The following is a 24130-nucleotide window of genomic DNA, read 5'->3' on the forward strand; positions in this document are numbered from 1 at the left end:
TAAAATAAAGTATAAGCATTCATTTTCTCAATACCCAAGATGTAAACATAATGAAACACACACTCCTGTTTCACAGGATACACACACAAAAAGGCGATTACAAAAAAAAGGTAGCATGCACCGATGAAATGGGGAGGTGCAGTTATCAGCATCTGAGAAGGATTGTTTGCACCTTAATGACTTTTCAGAGACATGCCCAGACATGAGGCAACCCCTGTGTCTGTACAGAAAACACAAAAGACGTTAATATGACCCCACCCCACCCCCGAAGATAATCTTTTCAAGATAAATTGTCCATATTCCATGCTGCCTTTTAAATTTAAAATGTACATTTTCATCAAGTTCATGGGCTTATGAAGTAGACGTAATAAATGTCACACTGGAATAGGTTAAGGAGGCCAGATATCTATGTGACCCCATCCTGTAGCAAAAGTGGGCACACAATAGTCATGAGATGTTTCAGATGGGTGATGGTGTGGTGGACCTCCACACTCTGACCCCGAAGGAGACAGTGCTGGAGATCATGAGGGTGCCACCATGACAGGCCATGGGCAATGGTGAGACAGGAGATCATGAAGAGCAGGGTCATCTATGGATGAATGGCATGGAGGAAACTCCTGCCCAATACACACTGTGGCTATGCAACCTCTGTCATCTATTGGTTGGTTGTGCTGATGCACCTGCTGAGTAACCTGAGTTCTCATCACCACCACCTTGTGTTTCATAGGGCTTGTAGCGGAGGGGGAGCTGAGTGGGCCTTTACAGATGTTGCCAGCCTCCTCAGTAGTCTAAGATTCCAAAGAGCCTGCACTGTCACATTGTTCCTCCTTACCATCCACAAGCATGGACACACTTGCTTTGTTGGGGCCTAGGCCAAGGTTAGAATGGGGAACAGAGGGCGTGCCACACCACAAATGAGCAGGAGGAGTAAGGTGAGGCGGAATCAGTTGTGGGCAGTCCCCCTCTGAGGACAGAGGACAGACAAAACCATGCTCAACTGGACGAAGACCTGGATCTTGAGTGTCACAGGCAAGGAGGGATTTTCTGGAGCATCAGAGGCAGGTGATTTCCTGAACGTTGGAGATCCATGAGACATTGCGAAGCCATGGCAGACAATGGAGGAGTCCATGTGTTCTGTTATGACCCAGGGATTTGAGAGCATGAACTCCTCCATTGAGAGACTGGCCTAAGGGGAGGTGATGGCGTAGTGGTATTGTCGCTGGACTAGTGATCCAGAGACCCAGGGTAATGCGCTGGGGACCTGGGGTTCAAATCCTGCCACAGCAAATGGGATTTGAATTCAAACAAATCTGGAATTAGAAGTCTAATGCTTACCAAGAAACCATTGTCGATTGTTGTAAAAACCCATCCGGCTCACTAATGTCCTCTAGGGAAGGGAAACTGGACGGATCACCCAGCATCAACCTAGGCATTGGAAATGACAATGGCAATCTCAGCCCTGTCGACCCTGCAAAGTCCCCCTTACTAACATCTGGGGCTAGTGCCAAAATTGGGAGAGCTGTCTCACAGACTAGTCAAGCAACAGCCTGATGTAGTCATCCTCACGGAATCATACCTTACAGATAATATCACCATCCCTGGTATGTCCTGTCCCACTGGCAGGACAGAGGAGGTGGCAGCACTGTGGTAGGGAGTTGCCCTGGGAGTCCTCAACATCGACTATGGACTCTGAAGTCTCATGGCATCACGTCAAACATGGGCAAGGAAACCGCCTGCTGATTACCCCATACTGCCCTCCCTCAGCTGATAAATCAGTGCTCCTCCATGTTGAATACCACTTGGAGGAAGCCCTGAGGGTGGCAAGGGTGCAGAATGAACTCTGGATGAGAGAGTGGCTCAGTAGCATCACTACTGCCCGAGCTGGCCAAGTCCTAAAGGACATAGCTGCTAGGCTTGGTCTACGGTAGGTGGTGAGGGAAAAACATATTTGACCTCATCCTAACCAACCTGCCTGCCACAGATGCATCTGTCCACAACAGTATCGGTATAAGTGACAACCACACAGTCGTTGTGGAGAGGAAGTCCCACCTTCACATTGAGGATACCCTCCATCGTACCACTGTGCTAAATGGGATATATTTCAAACAGATCTATCAACTCAAGACTGGGCATCCATGTGATGCTGTGGGCCATCAGCAGCAGCAGAACTGTACTGAAACACAATCTGTAACCTCATGGCCCGGCATATTCCCCACTCTACCATCACCATCAAGCCAGGGGATCAACACTGGTTCAATGAAGAGTGCAAGTGGGTATGCCAGGAGCAGCACCAGGCATACCTACCCCTCATGGACTGCAATTGTTCAAGAAGGTAGCTCACCACCACCTTCTGAAGGGCAACTAGGGATGGGCAATAAATGTTGGCCCAGCCAGCAAAGCCCACATCCCATACATGAATGAAAAAGTACCCTCTTGGAGAGCCATATGCAGCACCACTCGGAGTGGGTGCAAGAGCAGCATGCTGATATGCACAAGAAGAGTGGGAATCTCTGATGCATGAATCACTCAGTGTTACTGATGGTGCAAAGAGCATGGAGTAGCTGTCAGCTGCATCCCAGCCGGTGGCCTTGTCCAGCATTCAAGAGTGCAATGAAAGGGCTGAGGCAGTCGAAAAGACTGATGAGGGTCGGTGAGTGGTGGGGTGCTCCCCTCAGGGGGCACTGGCATCCTCCCTCACCTCATCAGGACCTCCGACTGAGGAACCACATGCTGTAAGGCCCTGTGACAGAGGCTGTTTCTGCAATGTCGCATGCTCTGAAGCCTGTGGTGGAGCTCCCATGGAGATGGGAATGAATGCAAATGGCGTTCATGCCACTAGTCAGTGGGGTACCCGACCCATCACCCGGTTAGTGGACAGGCATCGGGAGCCACCTCCTCAGAGAATAACCCTTGTCACACATGGAGTCTGGGTTCAGAACCTGGGGCTCTGGTAGGATGAAGGAATCATGACATCTGCCTAGGAACTGAACTCAGACATGAAAGATGCACCTCCTGTGATCACAGACCAGCTGGACATTCATTGGGTACAATTTTCCCATCCCACCCACGGCGGGATACTTGGCGGGTGGGAGCAGTGAATCCAGCGGCAGGCAAAAAGTTGGAAACCCACCGGCGTAAAAACAGTTTGCAATTCTCCTGATGGCGGGTTAATGGCTGACTGGGTATCTTGCTGACTAGTGGCGTGATCGCCATTTGCATTCATTTCCATCTCATGAATGCTCATTAAATTAGCTTCTGGCCGGAATCACTTGCCGCCTTCCAACTTGCCAGTGGGAAATCACGTCGGTCTGAATCTCTGAAAAAGGGTGGTGTGCGCATGTCAGACCTCACTTCACTCAGGACTTCGAGGTAAGTGCAACACAAGTAGCCTACCTTCCACAGAGCTGTGCGGGTCTCATTGCAATGCCAGTGGAACGCCTCACTGCTGGAGCTGGAGGGATGCTCTCCTCCCAGTGCTTGCCTCCATGGTCACACGGACACCACTGTGCAGTGGTACTCAGGCAGGGCTCAACTTTCACTCATGGACCTATTTTGTGACTGGGGTGAAGTGGGGGGCTGGCTTTGGGTTGGACTATTCCCGGTGGGTTCCACCACTGTCCAGAAGGACAGCACTATGCAGTGGTACTCAGACAGGGCTAAGAACACAGAAACCAGCATATCAACTGAGGAAGAGTGACCTGGAGTCTTATTCTACAGAAAGGAGGAAGGGGTATGGTGGGGAAAGGTGAACACATTGGGGGCAATGGAGAAGGATGGCTGTGCAAGGGTTTGGAGGGGGGAAGGGGGCATGATGAAAGGCAAAGGGACAGGAAGGTTTAGTAGTGTAGGAGGAGGGGGAATGATGGGAGGCTGAGGATAGTCTGAGAAGTGGGAACCTGGAGACTGACAATGGCAACTGAGATGCTAACAACCAAGGAGGTGAAAGGGATACCACAAGTATAAATGGAGGGGATGCATGCAGACTCTCGAATAGGAAAGTGGGGGGGATTGTTGGTGTACCACAAGAGGAATGGGTCGCATGCAGACTCATGGAAGTGTGGTGGTTTGGGAAGGGAGACAGTGTAGTCTTCAGTCATCAGAGCAATGGGGGAACTCAGTGAAAGTCAAAGCCCTTGTTCTGGGGCTTGCAGTTAGGAGTCAGAGAGTAAAGACACCCCTGGGGCTTTGTGAACCTCACAGTCAACAGTCAGATATAGTCGTGGGATGCAGGGGGCAGGTTTAATCATTGGGAGCTCCAGGAAGGGGCAAGGGCTGTGTGCTCAGTAGGTATAATGCACAGCTTGGTGTACACAGCTGTCTCACAGTCACTGTCCATGGACTTGTCTGTCTTTGTACTGGGCTGCAGTTGGTATGGTGATGGTAACGGGAGGCATCTGCAGACTGCATTTGGGGAACACATAATAAAGGGGGTTTGCGAGAGGTGGGGTGGGGTATGTGAAGCCTTCTTGGGGTGGAGGGGTAGGGGAGGGGGGGGTTGTTCTCATCAGTAGGTGACCATGCACACGGCCTCCAGATGAGGAGGGTAGAGGTCCACATAGGTCATGGGCACTTCAGTAGTGATGGGCTCAGGTGGGAGGATATAAATGTCCAGCACAAGCACTATGGGGTCCAGTGTTATTGGGGGAGGCTGGAGAATAACAAGAGGGAGCTCTACCTTCACATCGTGAGGTTCCAGGTAAATATCAGGAAAATGGACAGTCAGAGAGGGAGCGTCGAAGCTCATTTCAAAATGGTAGAGCAGAACCACCATCTTGCTCTACTGGAGTTATAGTGCAGTTTTAATTCGAAAGTGGAAGCAAAGCTGAATGGGAGGAGTCTGAGGCTGTGTGGGAGGAGTGCACTGCTGCACTAAGGGGCCCTTTATGTGGGCAACCTCTAACTTGTTGGTGCTGTAAGAGTGACCTTGAATCTTATTCTACCGAAAGGAGGAAGTCCTCCTAGCACAGAAAGCCATTGGAAGCCAATGCATTTATCAGCTCCTTAAGAGAGATACTCATAACTCAATTAATTCACATCAAATTCGCTGCATATCAGCGTTAACACATCAGCATGTAAAATTCCGGAATGTAGGCAATCGATAAGGAGGCACAGGTATAGCATATATAACATTCCATTAAAGGAGGCTAGTCAGGTGCTTTCCAGAATTGGCATTCCTAACAGGTCAAAAGCCATCCAGTCTTTAATCGGAAGTACTCTGTTGTTAGTTAGAATGCCAGATCAGAGATTGGAGCACTGAGCTAGGTTAGGTAACGCTTGTCATTCAAACTTTCTCACACCAATCAGGGATTATGACGTCACGTTTCTGGGATGGCATCTTGTTGACCTCAATGTGGGTTGTAGCACCTCAAAGTCAAAACAGCTTCAGCGACAACGCAAGTAGGGAAGAAACCATTGTAGACCAATATGGTTCCTGTAGTCACAGATTGTGAGCTTCACTTTGTAGAACCGTTCCTCATTAATGTCTTCAATGTTGCATTTCAGAGACAAGGTCAAAGAAGAAATGGATGCAGGGCTCAATGCTGCCTTCCTGAAGGTCCTAATGCAATGGAGCAGGCGAAGGAGGGAGAGGCAGAGTGCAGCTCCACCAGGATTCATCTCAGGGAATGCCCAACCATTTGAATCGAAAACCAGTCCAGCATTCACACTTGCACCGTCTGGCCTTATCAATCGCCAGCCATGACCCCTGCAAAGGTCCGGGGTGCCCTGTGTATGTGCTCACCCTGGGAAATGAGAGTCCATTGAACAATGAGAGCGATGTGAGAACTGACTTAAAGCAGTCGCCGCCAGATAATGATGAAATCACAGTGGCCAGTGAGATGAGGACTTGGTTGGGGATCTCTTCCTCCCGTCCATTTCTTGTCTTTTGCCACTACCACTGCGGAGACACAACTGCTGCTAGTCAATCAAGGTAGATGAGCTGCCCTCACACAGTGGTCTTCTGTGAGGAAGAAAGGTTAGAAGCGCTTACATCAAACACTCCTAATAAAGGTTTTAGCACATTTCCCTGACACCACACAATCTTCAGTGAGGTTGACATCACATGAATGTAAATCTCACAGACGGAGACTGTCACTGAGTGGGAGATTGGATAAACTTCGAAATAAGAGGATTCAAATGTATATAATCACAATGCCTTCAGTTGACCAATCCATTCGCAGTAACATCAAACGCATTAACAAAAGTGCAATTTTTTACAGCTGTAGCACATCTGTGACCCAAAAGTGAATTCAATATTTCTTAATTTTCCTAACCCTACGACTATGCCTGGGTGCAGCCCTGACATCGGCAGCTGGAGGAGGATGAGAGCTCATCAGAGGATGAAGATCCGGAGGCCCAGGAACCTCAGGAGGCTGCTGAGGGTCAGTTTGAACATGATGATGCCATGGAGGAAGCAAAACGTGGGAGACGTGTCTGTGATACTTTAATCACTGACAGGTGATGTCTGCGATGACCTTGGCATGTCCTCTGGTGGCCCAAGGCCTGGAGGGCCCCTGCTTGATAAGGGTCTCCTGCTCACGGCCTGCACCCTCCTCGGCCTGAGCAGCTGGAGTGCAGGGGGGTCACAGGCAGAGGGGAATCAGAGCAGCTTGAGACCCTTGGGATCTCCTGAGAGTCTGGCTGATGCTCATCCTCCCTCTGGGTGCCCGAGATCCCACCCAGACTCCTTGAGGAGACGCTGCACCTGGAGGAAGGTCAAGGTGTCTCATCCCCCTGTCGCCTACATCTTGATGGTGCCCACCAGGGTATGTGGCCATGGAGTCCAAGGCCGAGCGCAAATCCGGCAAAACTTGCTGGACCAAGGTTTCCATGGTGGTCGCCAGCCTTCCCACGGTGACCTTGAGGTACTCCATGTCAGAGCCACTACAACAGAATGCAGAGGGACTCCTCGATCCTTCGCTCTAGTCTGCTGAGTGACTGCCGAATCTCTGCCTGATGTTCCGCGGCCGCCTGTTGTTGCATCTCCAGCATTGAGTTGGTGGCCACTCGCAGAGGTTCATTATCTGACTTGGACTGAGTGGGTGGCCAATCTCCAGCAGCCCTCCAAGTGCCTGAGACCTGGACTGTCCCTGCCTCCGACTGCTGCAGGCACTTGTCAGTGAGGTGCTGTCAAGTAGGTGAGCACGAGCCTAACCTAGAACTATGTCCTGCCGAGGTGTGTGTCTCTGCGCTGGTGGAGGGTGCAGTCTGAGTGCAGTGATGGTTCTTCCTCAGCTTCCTGTTTGGACTTGGTCTGGGGCTGGGAATTATGGTGGGTACCCTGTGGACCTCGATCAGCTGGTGCTGATAGAGTTTTAGATGATGAGCCTGAAGAAGATAAACTACATGTCACTCACTGTGATGGTCAGGGTGTGATGAACAGATGGAGGTGTGATCTGTACAAGGTTGCTGGGCCAATCCAATCTTCCCTTCCCCACTGGGGAGCAGTTATCTCCTCAAATTGTGTGAGGACGCTCCCCCAGTTTCCAAACTTTCCCGCCTGTTGTGGGCAAGCTTGCCCTGGATGAAGACAAAAGAAAGGCATGTGCTGCAAATGGATGGAGCAGAGTTTGGGAAACATGCATGCCCCCTGTGTATGGTGAGCCGTCCCCTGAAGAGACTGAGAATGGAGGGTGAGCAGCATGATAGATGGGATGGTGATGATGTGAAAGTTTCTGTGAGATAATCAGTGGAGATACGTGTCCCTCACTAATGGTTGTGTGAGACCCCTGAAGAGTGTAGCCCTTTGAGTACATGATGCCATGATAAGAGTTTGATATTGGAGGGAGTTGAAGGATGACTTACCCTAGCGGAGGCGGATGAGATCATTCATCCTCTTCCTGCACTGGATTTTGCTTTGGGTGCGGTTGCCAGCCACACTGAATTCCCCTGTGATGACCTTTCAGGTCAGATACATGAGGCTGGTGTGCTTCCTGGACCCATCCCTGGGATACAGGACATCCCTGTGTGCCCACACTCCTCTGATCAAGGCCTGGAGGGCCTGGCAGGTGAAGCGGGGTGCTGCCTTCTCCTTGAGGCTTGCAGCTACCTTCTTCTGGCTGCAAGACACCTCTGTGCGTGTCCTGGAGACAGGTGGCCTGGAGAGGGTGAGCTGTATATGTTTGGGTGGTGTTTAAATTTGGTGCCTGGACTTTGACCCTGCCAGCTAATAGCAGGCAGAAGAATCAGCTCTCAACCTGCCAGGTGATTCGGTCCGATACATGCCTGTGCATAATTAATGAGCTTCCAAGCGCTGAATCGGGTGCGAGTTCCCAGAATTCCGAGCAGCGGCTTAGGCACCGCCAAACCTTCCCACCATCACACTTGGTCTCAAAAATGGAAAATTCTGCCCATTGTGTGGAAGGCTTTTCTGTTCAGGAATCTGGCTGGCTGGTCTGTCTGTGCCTTGGCGGCTGCGTAGGTGCAGTTAATGACCCCCTGGACCTGAGCGAATCCATCAGCGACAAAGCCCAATGCCTTCTGTGCCTGAGGCCCACCTGTTTCAAAAAGGATGTAGTTCTGCACCCTCATAAGGCATCTTGTCTCATAGTGTGATGAGCTGCCAACTGCAAGACGGCTCCCACGTCTGCAGTTGATCCCCAGGACAATCTGGAAGTCAATAGATTTGTGGAGACGATGATCTCGACATAAGAACATAAGAAAACGGAGCAGGACTAGGCCATTTGGCCCATTGAGTTCCTTCTCCATTCAATAAAACCATGGCTTATCTGATTGTGGCCTTAACTCCTTTCCTTGAAGTTCCCCATAACTCTTGACTCCTTGTAGATCAAAAATCTAACTCAGCTTTGAATATATTCACTGCTATCTCTGGAAGAGAACTCCAAACACTAACGACCCCCTGAGAGAAGACATTCCTTCTCATCTTTGCCTTAAATGGGTGACACCTTATTAGACAGAGGTAGGGGGCTGACATGGGGGCTGCGAGACACCAGGGCCAGGATTTTTCCCTCATTGGGCGGGCTCGGCAGGAAGGGCGGGCGGGAGCAGTGGGGGCCAGACCGCGATTTCGCATTAGTGGGCCAATTAAAGCACGCCTAGCATGAAACGTGTGCATGCGCGCGAGTGTGTGCAAGAAAAACTCCCTAAGGCACATAGCTGCCTCAGGGAGACAAAGAGTTTAAGAATTAAAAATAAACAATTTTAAGTTGTTAAAAAACATGTCCCCTCATGTGATTCTGTCACATGAGCAGGGACATGTTCTTAAATGTTAAAATTTATACTTTATTTTTAATAGCTGCTGGAAATCTCATCCCACCCATGGATGAGGTTTCCTAAAAAGTGCAAAGGCCGCTTGGCCTTTTTGTCTGCCTGCCAACGGGAAGGTTGGCCGGGCATTGAAAAATAACATTTAACTGGGACTTTAATGGCCGCGTGCCCACCAACCGAACTATCGCGCGTTATTTTAATCACGAGCAGGTTGGACGCGCGCTCACTCACTCAGCGAAAAATCCTGGCCCAGGTCATCATGGACCAGAGTGCAAATATCCAAAACCAACTACCTGGATAAGCCCAATCCCCCTACAGATCTGGTGCTCTGTCATTTGAAGGTAGCTGACTTATGAGAGATACAGTTGATGTCTTGGGTAGTGCCTTCTTCCTCTTTGTGCTCCTCTGGCCTCCTCCTGACCAGGAGGAAGCCTCTGCTGAAGTTTCTCTTCACAACTCTGTCCCATGTGAGAGTAGCCCACTCCCATTTCAACTTACTCAGCTGGCACTCGTCTTTTCACGAAGGCTTCCTCTGCCCAGGCCATGCCAACAGCCTGACACCCCTCTTAGCTCTCCTACCTCTTATTGGTGACTAATACAGGCCTCTATCACGATCGGCGATGGCATCTCTGTGTCACTGGTTGTGCACCCGAGCTTTATTCCCCCTCTTATAAATAAATTGACCTGTGTATCCATTAGCTCTCATGGCTCCCCAGTGTGTGCCTGCCAGCCGCACCCTGACATGTCCCTCACTGTGTGTTCCCCATGCCTCTCAATTGAAAATTCAAAATTGCCCCTCTGAGGCCTGTTAATCAGCTCATCAATGAGCACTGAAGCTTGGGGCAGCTGCCGCAATGGGGAAAGGTCGCTGTCTAAGACTTTTCTGCCATGGTGCACTGAGGGGTTGGGAAATGTATAGACCCCTTGGGCTGTACGGCTCACAATGAATGTATGCATTGAATACTAATTGTATTATAATTGTATTGAAGCACCTCAGAGTGCAACATGATGTATGTTGATAACTCCAATACCATTGCACTGTCTGACTGTCTGTAATGACCATATTGAAATGATTGTAATATTCATTGATTGTATTGAAGCACCTCGTGATCCATGTGTAAAAGTTGAATCTGATTGTACTTTTTGTGATGGCGATTTAGAAATATTTTGTCATGTTCTTTCAGATAATTTATGAATAAAGTATATTTTTCAATAAAAAATCAATGAGCTCAATGAGCACCTAATGTGGATTTCAAAATCTCCCCTTTCCTGCCCTCCCTTTGAAAATCGCATCACATTCAGGAGGTAGCAAGATTCACTGCTGCTCTCCGGGAATGCCATTTCCAAAGTGCATCTGCACTCATTCCTCCAACCCCTCCATCCTCAGCATTTGAAAATCCAACCCAGGGCCTCAAAGTTTTTAACCTAATCGGCCAGTCAAGGACAACTGACAGGTTTTTGGTTGATCAATAATCGCTTTCCAAATTATTCTGTTTTCCTGAAAGAAAATGGAAAGCTCTGATGAAATGTTTATGCAAATTGAAAAATGACTCCGTATAAACAATGAAAATTGGATAAAAACACCAATAAACTGAAACCAAATTTTTGGTTGGTTATCCCAAAACAGTAGGTACTGAAGCTTACCTGCAGGGGGCAATGCTGGCTTGCTAACACAAAAAAGGATTTAGCAATATTGAAAATGTGTTCAGAATATATTTCCTTTATTAATTAGCAGCTGGTGCTATAATTGAAAAATTTAAGTATATACCCAAACATCAATATTTTTAAATGCTTACAGTATAAATTGTCTGAGCTATTTTACTCCACTTGTCTTTGTCGTCATGGAGATTTTACATTGAATTTAAGATCATGTGCCATGAGCGCATTAAAAATGAACCCTGATTAAAAGCCACTGATTTCAAAATAGCTCCAGTTGTGTTGATTCTACTGAGTAACACCAACCTGCTCTTGATTACTATTCAATGATCCATGCTAAAAAAATGTGGACTGCAGGCAAAGATGGTTTGAGTTCAGCTGTAATGATTTTTATGTTTGATTGCCTTGCTTATTATGATCTCTGCCCAAGGTCACACAATAAAAATGGCTTTTGGGAGGTACCAGTGATCACCTGCCCTCAGGAGAAATACAGAAGTTCAAGAAAAATAAAAGAAGAGGAAAAAAATATGTAAGTTACTTCACCAGCCTTTGGTAAATATAGACAAATGCAATGTTTTTATTTTATTTTAAAACCCAAGAAAATGTCTTTATAGAAGTGTGCTTTGGCAATCAACAGGAGATATGTTGTGTGATGTTTTAGTCAGCAGTGTTGTTTTGCTTGTTCAAATAAATTTACCCTGCCAGAAAACTTCCCAATGGCCAGAATTTTTCGCTGAGCGGGTGGGTGGTGCCTGACCCACTCAAGTGTAAAATAGCCCGTGTTGACGTCAGGCGAGTGTCCCAATGTCATCGCGCACTTGTGCGATATTTTGGTCAGTGGGCCGTGTTAAACTTAGAAGTGTGCCCACCGGCAATTGAGACGGCTATTAAGCCCATTAACGGCGCAATTAACTTGGATTTTTCGCTGCCCTTCCAACGTGACAGTTGGCGGGCGGGCGAATTGGCCAGGCGGCCTGTGCATTTTTTCAGGAAACTTCATCCAAGGGCGGGAAATTAAAAAAATTAAACTCTGTGCACAGAATTTTTATAATGTCTATGCTCAGGTGACTGCTTGTGTTGCGCGGACCATTTTATCTGAATTTAAAAATCTTTGTTTGATACTTTTGAAGTCTTCAGCTCCCTGAGGCAGTTCTCTGCCTTCAGGGAGCTTTCTGTGAGCGCTCCCCCGCGCCCGCGCTGACTTCGGCGCTCGCCCTCCTCCCGCCCCCAACCCAGGCAGCGCTGATCATATCAGCGCGCACTTCACGCTGGCCGTTAATTGGCCAGCCAGCGTGAAATCACGGTCGGGGGCCCATCGCGGGCAGCGGTCCGTTCCCTGGCTGCTCCTGGACCCGTCGACCACGCCCGCACACCGGCCTAAAAACCCTGCCCAACTTGGCAACATATGCCTTTAAAAGAAAAGTCAGATATTTTATCCCCTCACACTATTTTGCCCAAAATATTTTTGTACCTTTTTACAGGAAAAAAGGATTGAAATTCACACACAGGTTGAATATATATTTTACAAGCCTAACGGTGATTTCATTTTGAAAACTGCTATATCTAGATATAATATAGTTGTTCAAGAGCAAGATAATCTGAAATAAAAACAGAAAATGTTAGAAGTACTGCAATTTTACCAGGCCACTGGAGAGGGGCTGGAGGAGGGCAGCCTCAAAAAATGGTGACGGAAGGCAGGCTGTTTTTCCTGCCGCCACAAGATATTCTCAGTGGAGGGATATGGCAGCAGCGTGCTGGCCCGTCAACCACAGGTGGGAGGTTAATTAAGCCAATTAAATGACCAATTAACGACCACCTCCTGAACTGGCAATTTACCGGCCTCGGGAAGGGTGCCAACGGTGTGACGAGACCGCTAGGTAAACCTTGACAAACTCCCAGCGGCTTCCCGGGGGTGGGGATGGGAGTGGTGGTGAGGACCTTGCTCCGTGTAGTGCCACCGCTGGAGGGCTGAATCTTTGTGTGTATTATTATTGCTGACCTGAGCTTTCATTGAAAGTATTGAAAACTATTCATAACCACGTGATAATCAGATATTTTACTCAGGTGACTTTAACCAGGAATTAATGACCTGAACTTTTCCCTCGCCAATTAACGGCCAGCCAGCGTGAAACATGCGCTGAAAAGCTCAGCGCTACCGGGGTGGGTGCGGGAAGAAGGGCAGCTGACAATGTCTCCACGAGCACAGGTGAGTGCTGTGAGAGAACACCCCAAAAGCAGAAAGCTGCCTCCGGGAGCTGCAAACAATAAAATAAAGTATAAAATAGCAGAAAAAATGTCCATGCAGGACAATCAAGCACCTGAAAGCACACCTCATAAAAATGCTGTCCCCAGATATTTATTTTTATTTTATTTCCCAATGGAAAATGCCCTTGGATGAGGTTTCATGAAAAATGTAAAGGCCGCCTGGTTGATTGGCCCGTCCGCCAACCATAAGGTTGGACGGACCTCGAAAAGTTCCATTCAATTGCGCCGTTAATGGGCTTAATTGCCCGCTTAATTGTCGGCAGGAGCACTTTCGACTGCCATACGCGCCTGCCAAGCGAAATATCGCGCGAGTGCTCGATGACACTTGGATGTTCGCCTGATGTCATCCCGATCAGGTCGGGCGTGCTCTAGCCCACGGGACGTAAAATTCTGCCCAATGTGATCTTAATGGTATCATTGGTGCAGTGTTCTTATATTACTTGAAGCATTTTTGTGATGTGTTGCAGGACATCTCTAGGCACAAGAGTTTAAAATAAGTAACAAAGGTTTTGAATTTAGCAATATTGCAGCATAATTGGATGGTTTTGGCATTCCAAGCCTCTCTGCTATCGAGACATTAATGATGGTGAAATGGTTTGGCTTTGTTAGCTCTGAACACATGTAAAATATAAACCCATAGGTGGTGAACTGTGATGGTACAGGATATTAACAGGGTTAATGCAGCCCTCTGAGATGCCTAAAACTGATTTAAAAGTTATTGCTGTAACTTCATTGCTCCTCTCTGTTTGCAGACATATTTAACTGCTCTGACATGATTATGATGTGACTTTTAGTTTAATAAAAGTTAGCAGCTACTATAACACAATACCTGTGGTTAAAGAGCAATTAGTCTTCATAGCTACTGGCAGAACTGTTCACAGGAGATAACTTACCAAGTTACATTGTGCTGCTGCTATTGTTCACAACTGTTTGTACTCCATCATTTTGCACCTGGCTCTCTGTACTCTTCTTCAATATGGCAACTGAACTGTTTTACAGTATCTGCACATACTGTATCTGTTTCAGTGCAGTCACAGTGCAGATACAGCAGCAGAACTGAACTTTCAATCTGAAATAGATTGCAACTTTAATTTGTAAGAAGATACAAATGATTTTCATTGCAACTTTATTGAACAATTGTTGTTTTCATAGCTTTGTAGTATTCTATGCTCATGATCAGCTTTTTGGCCAAAAATTTTTATAGTGCTTGTAACTGTATCTGGGTTAATTATTAAATTTCTTAGCTTTGCTATTTTGTTAGATTTGATAGTGTAAGTTCATGTGCTTGGATCATGTGGTTTCAAACTGTACCAATATTCTAACTATGATCTAGTTATGATTGTATTAATTCAAAGTGAAATATACAATAGTTATGCTAGCTCCACGTATTGCTAATGTTTTAGATATTACATGCTATTGTATAACAACCCATATTTAATGAGCTACAAATGATCCTTAATAGGTAAACTATGTAATTATCCTTCTAAACACCTAGTAGAGCCTCATTATTCTTACAACAAATTTCTCCCAGATATGGACAAAGATACTATCAAAGACCCAAAGGAATCTGAGCATAACTAGCATAATTCTCTGATAAGAAAAACTGTGGTCCCCACAAATTTGAAATGTGATTTTATTTGGTATTATAACCAACTCTTTCAAGGATGATGCATTTTTTTTAAACAGAGAACCTATATAATTGAATTAAAACAGAGGTCAATTGATTGCACGATCAATTAGATCTGTGCAGTTCTGCATTAACTCTTGTGAGTCAGCAATGCAATTTTAATGCATAGTTGCATGTTGGCATCTTCTTTACTATGTTATAAATAGTTATACTTTCAAAAATTTATTATAACAAAAGCAGTCTAACCATTGTCAAATTAAGATCAGGAAGTAAATCCCCATATGGGTTAGCTGTTAAGCCGTTCTTATCTCAGTCTGACTCTAAAGCAGAATATGTGAGTATGATATGAACTCTTGTATCTCTCGTAACTTTAGTCAGAAAGTTCAAGGAAGATACTTGGATAAGGATACTGAGAAAGGAAAGTCAACTGGAGTCTGGACTTCACACTCAGACATTAAGCATGAACAGAAAACTTTGATGATTTTCTACAAATGGCCTTTAAAGATTAAACTCCATAAGGACAAGTAAGGTAGCATTTTTTTCAGTACAAACTAGTTATATATGTATCAGTCATATTAGGTTATACTCTAGATTATACTATGCAGAATTTTTGTAAAATAACTACAAGAGTTAATCATTAATCTTAATACAGAAGAGCCACTCATTCCATTACAGAACTATTATTGATCCTCAATAACCACTTTGTCTACTTCAACTCCCAGACCTACAGCCTCCAAAGATTTCTGCAGTCTTGGGATCTTGCTACAATGACTTATCAATGGACAAAACAATTGTGCAGTGTTCCAGTCCTTCTGAATCTGAAATATTTTGGGTTTTCCAGACGAACATATTTCAATGATGTGTACTCATGTGGACACTTAACTCTTTACCTTTAGATAAAGCAACTTGCTTCCAAGTTTGAGGTTTCAAGTTTGCTGGACAGATGAAGCAATCTTTGCAGCCGAGTGATATGCTTGCCTTCCAAGTTTAGCTGGGTTGGCGGATGTACAACAATGCAACCAAGGTTCTTCAGTCACCGAACTGTCCTGCCAACCTTATGACAGTATATGTTACTTTGCAAAGAAGTTGGCAAAAAAACATTTTTTCCCTCCATAAAATGTGAGAAATGAACCATTAATGTTTTGTTCTGGGCTTTTATTACCAAATTAGACACATTTAAGTTTGCTTGGTTATTTAGCCTGGCTATGTACATTCCCTGAGGTCAACTCCTATGAATTTTGCTGTATTATTCCTATTTGCATTACTAAACCAGTATTTCGTCAGACCTGTGTGCAAACATGAAGTTACATCAATTATCAGTGTAAAAGATTGGGAAATTTGAGTGTAAGTTAGCCCTTGATGTAGCTTTGAAATTGTCCACATTTTGTAATTGAAAAAAATTGATCTCTACAAATATTTAAAACTGCATAGAAATGAAGTACAATTGGAAACAAAAAGACACAAAGTCATGTTCCTTTAAAGAAAAAGTAAAATGTGCACATTCCTATACATTCAATTTGTTCCTCAATGACTTAGAGGGTTAATGCAGTACCAGGGGATAATGGGCTAAATTTTGCCGTCAGCGAGCAGGGGGCGGGGCCCACTTGCCGACGCGCAAAATGACATGGGATGACGTCGGGGGAACCCCTGACATCATCCCACCCCATTTAAATTTTCAGGAAGGTGGGGGCACAGCCAAATCAGCTGTGCACCCGCCGACCTGTCAATGGCCAATTGAGGCCATTGATAGGACCATTAAAACAATTAAAGGGCCTGCCCATCCAACCTTAAGGTTGGCGGGCAGGCCAGGTGCCCCGGCGAGCTTCTGAAAAAACATGAATCCTCATCGACCGGCGGGATGAGGTTTCGTGTGGGGTTTAAAAAACTTTAATAAAGTTTGAGTGAAATTTACATGTCACATGAGGGGGACATGTTAAGGATTTTTAAATTTTTCTATTTTTAATGTTTGTACAAGTGTAAGCTATCTCCCTGAGGCAACATTTGGCGTCAGGGAGATGCGTGCTCTTTCGTGCACAAGCGCGAAAGAGCGCGCTGTCACATTTAGGGAATCCCCTCCGCCCTTAATTGGACCGCCCACTTAAAATGGCGGCAGGGCCCGCTTCTCTGGCGGGGATTAACTCCCCGTCCACCGGAGATTGGGCTGGGCCCGCCCGCCCGACAGGCAGAAAATCCTGCCCAATGAGTTATAGATATCAGGAAGTTCCATTTGATCTCTGGTCAGTATTAAACTAACAGATTTCAACTACTGTGACAGTGCCTTACAATTAGTCTTGTGATCCTGGTTCTGGAGGGCAAAGTTCAATCAGGATTCCTATAATTAACCCATATACAGTGCTATGTGGAAGTTCACATGTGCAAACATGAGGCAAAGCTAGGATAAGGTTTGACCACTTTGTGCACGTCAAATAAAGAAAAAAAGCACTTGACCAATATACTAGAGGATGGTTAGTGCCTGTAAAATAAGGCGATTTTGTTTAGAAGTCGACTAAGTAGATACTTTAGACCCTAAAATTATTTGCCTGTTGAATGAAATGATATTACAGTATTAATCTAAGGAAATAATCAACATCATATCATGAATCTTTAGAAATTATATTTAGGTTAATTTATTGTGCATCAATGGTTGTTAGTATTTAAATTAAACTTCCCCCATGATGCTTTAAATAAAACCCTCATAATTATGTTCAATCATTGACAAAGTTCAAGAAAGAACACCTTGTCCTGTTTCAGTTTCCAAAATGTTTTCACAGTATTTGAGGTCAGAGGCAAAAGAAGAGGATAAGAAACAACCTTCTCATAAAGGTTAACATTCCCCCATCTACAGCCCTAAATACAAGTTGAATTAATGCTTTGACTTGTATGCAATGTGGAAGATTCCAAGCTCTACAGTATATAAGTTGTGGGATGTATAAAGATAATTGGCTTACCAATCCCACTCTTCTTGTCCCTCCCAAAAATCACCCTGGCTCTTCTCTCTTTTTGTAGAAAATGCATTGGTAATGTTGTGCCTTTAAATTGCAGCATTAGGAAGGACTACCCTAGGTCTGGCAGTATTTTGTGGATAAAGCTGCTGGATTTTTTTTCTCTGCTCTCTGTGCTGTAATATGATCCTGGTTGTGGTCTGATTGGATGCTCAGACTGACTTAAACTTGCCCAGACCCCACTCACTCTTTCAGTTCAGATTCTACAGCTCCAGGCACAGCCTCTGCTCTGATCTCACTCAGGATGAGACGCAAATGTTTCCTTTTCGTAGCTATCTTCTTTCTTCTCTTCCCTGCATTCTCCTCCTGCCCAAGCCGATGTCTGTGCTTCAGAACCACTGTCCGCTGTATGCACTTGATGCTGGATCACATTCCCAAAGTAGCACCGCAGACTGTTATCCTGTAAGTGCAGAACTTTCTTTTGAACTGTTTTGAAAAGTTGTTTCAGAAGCTGAATTCAGTTAACTTCTGACTTTGTTATGGTAATCATGTAGTTTAGGGAACTACTAAGTCTGAATTGAAGTTGATGAAGTAGGTCAAATTAATCACAGTTTGGGAATAAATTCAACATTTGTTCTGTGCTGCTGAAAAGAAGTTAAAACTATCTACTGTAAGTTCTGCAATTTTTCCATTATATAACTGATGTTAAAGTGACTACTTTGAAATGAATGGAGCAGTTCGAGAAGGATGCCAACAAGAATGAAATGCCAGTTTATTGTCACCTGCTGAGATTTGTTTAGGTTATTTTAACAAAGTTTAATGTTGCATGTGAAGAGATCTGCAAAGTGGTTTGTAGTGAATTTAGGAAAGCTAGATTATTTCATGTTTTGGACAGAATAATTAGAACCTACAGTGTTTGGATTAGTCCTACATAGGAATAGCTCCAGTTGATTTCAACTCACTGAAAATATATTTTAATAAGGCAAAAAAGTTCTTTAAACTGTCTGCAGAAAGGAATAGCCACTGCCTGAAAGCTGTCAAGTACTTTTTGAAAAGGTTTAAGAAATTGTGCTTTATTTGCTAATGACTTAATTGGAAACCCCTCTTAAGTAATTTCTGGACCTGATCAAGATCAGTTCATTATTTTGTAAGGGTATATTGACATTTCGAAGCAGAGTTTCCTGGAAATATTGATTTTTTTCTGAAAAATTAATATTTTATGTGCTGGAGAGTTTCTGGGACTGTGGCCTGGAATCTCACTTTTTCTGAGTGAGATTTTAATCAGCCCCTTTTGTCAGTTCTTACACTTGGGAATTGAAGATCATGGCTGTAGTTGCATTAAAATCATATTTCTCAACAATCTGTGAACTTTAAAATGAGGGTATATTAGGTTTGGGACTAGAGCAGACATGGTTGAGCTGTTAATACCTCTAATAGCCATAATTTATGGAGCATAGTTTGTGCTGGAATGAGGCCAGTGGGGACTCCACCCCACTCAGAAATGAACCTTTGTAAACTTCTCAGATTAGTATCAGTATGGGTGGTACACACAGTCTCTTCCTACTAAATCTATTGCTATGGATATGTTTTCAGTGTAGTGTAAACAGGCTCCTGGTCTTACGTGACCTTTGATGTGCTCTGTATGCCTGTAGGAAACAGACAATTTGTACTTTGTGTGTCTGAATACTCATCCGTTCTCCACCCCAGCATAGCTGGAATGAAGAACTCTGCTGTGCAAGGAAGCAAATGCTACTGATCTGTCATCCCACTTACCTTATACTGCTGGATCCAATAGCAAACATACACTTGAAGTCCCTCTAATTGTATTTGGCATAATTAGCAGTAGAAGCAGTTTTGCTGCTCCCCTGTGGAGGGGAAGTGCTGTTGGTAGCAAAGGTAACTTGTTGGCACTTACTGTCAGGACTTGAATTTTACTTTTAGTTGCAGACATGCTGACCTTTCACCCCTCCAGCACAGGCTACCATTGAGCTTTTAGGCAGGTTAAGTGCATAGAAAGAACAGTTGAAAACATTAGGTTTGCACTAATTACATCCCATGTAATGTGATGACAAAAACAAGTCCTGAAAATTGTGCAATTCCTATAAAGGGTGGATGATCTGGTCTTCCAGATCACTGCCCTGAGAGTGAAGATGAAAATCTATTTCCATTGTGTCTTAATCCACACCCTGATAAAAGGCCAAACTCATACAAAATGTAATTTGAATTGCACAGCCCGTGGAACTTCACAGGAAGAAGCATTTAACACACAAATATGGAGCATAGTTTTACAAAACATTGGACCATTCAAGTTGGACAAGGTGTCATCATTATCATTGACATCCTTTCATTACAAAAGATGATGGACATGCAGCAAACAATCTATTTTAGATGGGACATCTTCATATGACGGATCCTTGCTGATGGCAGAAGAGGCCAACCCTTGAAAGGCAGGTTCTGCCACAAGTGCCATGCATGAAGCTACCAAGTGTCATTGTGGATTGTTGTTTTTGGCTTTGGCATCAGCTGATGTTACCAATCTATTATAACAAGAATTCAAGCACAGTCTCCTGAAATTGTGGCTGTGAAAGATAATAGTGATTGTTAAAATGTGTTAGAAGTTTTAGAGTCAATGCCACCACTGAACTTTTCTATTAATTTAAATGATATTACTTTTGGTTCTAATTATGAAGTGAAAATACAATTATAAGAAAGTACAATTCGTTGTTCACCGTAGTTGTGGGGTAGAGTTGGGGTAGAGTCTTCAGCATATAGGTGAAAACTTAAACAATGTTATCTCTTAGTCAGACCTAATAAAGTATTCCTCATTTCACAGGACCACAACAACAACAAATTTATATGGCACCTTTAACATAATTTCACAGGAGCACTATAAAATAAAGTTTGACACCGAACCACATTAGAAGACATTAGGTCAGATGACCAAAAGTTTGGTCAAAGAGGTAGGTGTTAAGCCTTGTCTTAAGGAGGAAAGTAAGGTGAAGACTCAGAGAGGCGTAGGGAGGGTATTCCAAAGCTTGGCCTAGGCAACTGAAGGCATGTCCACCAATTGTGGAATGGTTAAACTTAGGTGGTGCTCAAAAGGCCAAAACGAGAGGAGCACAGATAGCTTGGAGGGTTGTGGGGCTGGAGGAAATTACAGAGATAGAGAAGGATGAGGCCATGGAAGGATTTAAAAACCAGGATGAGAATTTTAAAATCAAGACATTGCTTGTCTGTGAGGCATTGCAAGTCAGAGAGTTCAAGGGTGATAGAGGAATGAGGCTTGGTGTAAGTTAAGACACAGGCAGCAGAACATCAGATGGCCTCAAGTTTACGGAGGGTAGAATGTAGGTGACCAGCCAGGACTGTGTTGAAATAGTTAGTCTAGAAGTCACGGAGGCAGATAAGCTGACACAGAAGCAAAATTGAGTGATGTTACAGAGGTGGAAATAGATGGTCTTAGTGATGGCATGAATATGAGGTCAATAGCTCATCTTGGGGTCAAATGTGAAATCAAGGTTGCGAACAAACTGGCTTAATCTCAGACTGTTGTCAGACAGCTAATGATTGGAGTTTGGATGGGGACTGAAAACAATGGCTTCAGTCTTCCCAATATTCAATTGCAGTACTGGACATAACTCAGCAGTCTGATCATTTTGAAACAGAGGAGAAGTTGAGAGAGATGGTGGTGAGGTAGAGCTGAGGATCATCAGCATACATGTGAAAGCTAAATCGATGTTATCTCTTAGACAGAGCTAATAAAGTGTTGTGCAGTAGATTCTAAAAAAATTGCATAGGTAAACTATACATAGAATTCCAATGCATAATATTCCTAATTCAAACTGTACAAAATTCCAGATCCAAGAATACTGTAACCATATCCAAAAATAACATTTCTTGACAAATATGTTATTCATTAGGATTTAACTATAACAAGATCTAAACACTTGGGGAATTTTCCCAGGCAAAGAGTTTGCTTGCACGCACAGAGTTAAACGCCCTAGAATTGAAACTGGATTGGGATCCTGACACCATCCTGCTGTCTTCTAGCTCCCTGAATGTTGAGATTGTAGGCAAGCAGGGAACTCCCTTCGATATGTTGGGTGAGTTATTAAGTTAATTAAAAAGCCAATTAAGAATTATTTTAACCCTAATTTCTGGATTTCCCAGCTGGGGCACAGCTTCCTGGCATGTCAGCCATTCACAAGGGTCACCAAGGTGGTACACAGCAGGAAGAACTTCTTCAGTGAAACTGACAGGCTGGGAAGGCTTTGGTCAGTTACACTGAAGAGCTCCAGCCATGGCCATTGCAAGATTGCTGCTCAAAGCACTTCTTCTCTCAGAGAGTGCTTTCACTGTTAGACAACGGATTGCCAACTTTTTGTAAGGCACTAGGCTTGTCTAGCACTTCACTCAACTTCAACTGCACTTCCCAGCTACCAGCCTTCAACATGACATAGGAGCAGCTTATGTAGCTCCATCTTCCACCTCTGCTGACCACCTCTCCACTGGACTGCCAACCGGTCCAGAAACAGCAGGAGCAATACCAGCAGCAGCGCTAGCCGTTTTCTCCTCAGTCACATGGTCCTCCACAGGGCAGATGGGATGGTCAGCGATATCCAACTGGAAGGAGACAAGGACCCCACCATAGGCTGTACAAGCAAATAATCAGCTCTCTTGACATGTATGAGCACCAGTGCCTTAGGAGATTCAGGCTCTCACAGCACGTCACTGCTGACATCTAATTAGAGGCCAGCAGCTCTCCATTGCCTGCAGTGCCAGTGAGAGAGGCCTAGGATCGCCGAAGGACCTAGGCCTGAGGTATGTAAAGGTGGGATGGGGGTCATGGGGAGGATATTGCTGACGAGTGGGGGAGGGGATCGAAAGAAAGGACAGGTGGTGGCTTTCAGCGGGCCTCCACCATCCCTTTCCGATGCTCCACACACACACACACACACACGCACACACCCCACCCGTTGCATGTCAGTCTCCCTGCATGGTGAGTTCCTTGCCTGCCCCTGGTTGAATACTAGAGGTGGCAGAATGAGGCCTTTAAGTGGACATTAATTGCCTACTTAAAGGTCTCAATTAGTGTCCAGATGGGAAGGCCATCGATGAGCCTTCTGGCTAATCGGGAGGAGGCAGAAAGTGGTGAGGTACCCGATGTGCACCCTTCTACCTGCCTCCAAACTCTCCTCCTGGGGGACCTTAAATTCCACTCAGAGTACCTAAAATGTTATGCCAATCACCTGTCTTGCCCTCCTCAGACCATAGAGCCTCTTGGAGGGACCACATTCCTGCTGCTGACTTTCTCGACAACTTCTATCCAGGCCTACAGGGTTAGAGAGGTTGTCCTCTGTGTCTTGTCCTTGGGAAAGATCACCTCACTGCAGCTCCTCAGATCCTCAGGACCTCCAGGTAAAAGTGAAAGGCCCAAAGAAAAGTCTCTCCAGGCCTCCTCTCTATTCCTGTGGTTGCTGCAGTCTCAAAAAGGGTGAACCTTTGTAAGATCCTTCCTTTGACAGATTAGAAACACCATTCGTGCCTGCCCTTCCGAATTGGTCAAGCAGCCTGAAGGCAGGATGATAATGTTGTGGCTGAGTTAAAGAGCTTGGCAAAGCCTGCCCGAGTTCCCGACCAGAAAATGGTCCTGCTGTTCTACCAAGGATTCTGCCCTTAGTTACCTTCCATATATTATTTATTTAATATCTATTTATGTTCAAAAGATTATATACAAATATTTGAAAAGTTACTGTACAGATTATCACACGATACATATGGGAGGTTACATCAGTATTTTGGGAGAATGGGTTGTAAATTAGTATTTTTGGCATACATACATTTGCAGGGACAATGTACTTTTTAAGTGATTAATCTATTTGTTTAGTTATGAGCCCTTAGGATCATTTGAGCTATGGTGGGGGCTAAGTAAATAATGGGATTCTGCCTACATGGATTGGCAGTCTTCCAGGATTAGCTCATCACTCTTAGCTTGTGGTGGAGGACTGCATTTAATTTACTGCTCTTCCATACTGATCTACTTATCCTTTGGGGTGACAGTGGGAAAGGCTGCGAGTTGAAGGGGGGGTTGGGGCGGGGTTGGATTTAAGTTTGTTGGAATAGTGACACTTGTCTGGGCCTCCAGGAAGGAGTTCTTGACTACTTAGTTCTTCTTGAGCTACAACAGAATCTATGCCTCACCCGTTCCTACTGGGCGTGTGTTGCATGGATATTTTCCTCAGATTTTGTTGTGGGGAAAAGTTATATAGGGGGAAGACAAGAAGAATTGCACCTTTTTTTTTGTAGCTAATGATATACAGTCTGAAACTTGAATGCAACATAACAAATATGTTCAAAGAGCAGCCCCCATTTCTATAGCAGGCACGTTTGTCAAGCCATTTTTCCCAGTGTACAT

At 44.9% G+C, this 24130-nt stretch overlaps 1 protein-coding gene across 1 annotated transcript in view; it reads left to right on the forward strand.

The window, feature by feature from the left end:
* The first annotated feature begins 17974 nt into the window (after nucleotides 1-17974).
* Nucleotides 17975-24130, forward strand: part of LOC144679777 (peroxidasin homolog) — a 660879-nt gene continuing 654723 nt past the window's right edge. Inside the window, exon 1 of the mRNA XM_078540527.1 lies at nucleotides 17975-18177. Coding sequence (XP_078396653.1) covers nucleotides 18020-18177 — 158 coding nt within the window. The 5' untranslated portion in view covers nucleotides 17975-18019. The remainder of the gene's footprint in view (nucleotides 18178-24130) is intronic.

Source organism: Cetorhinus maximus, chromosome 4 (assembly GCF_964194155.1).
Source record: "Cetorhinus maximus chromosome 4, sCetMax3.hap1.1, whole genome shotgun sequence".
Classification (NCBI taxonomy): domain Eukaryota; kingdom Metazoa; phylum Chordata; class Chondrichthyes; order Lamniformes; family Cetorhinidae; genus Cetorhinus; species Cetorhinus maximus.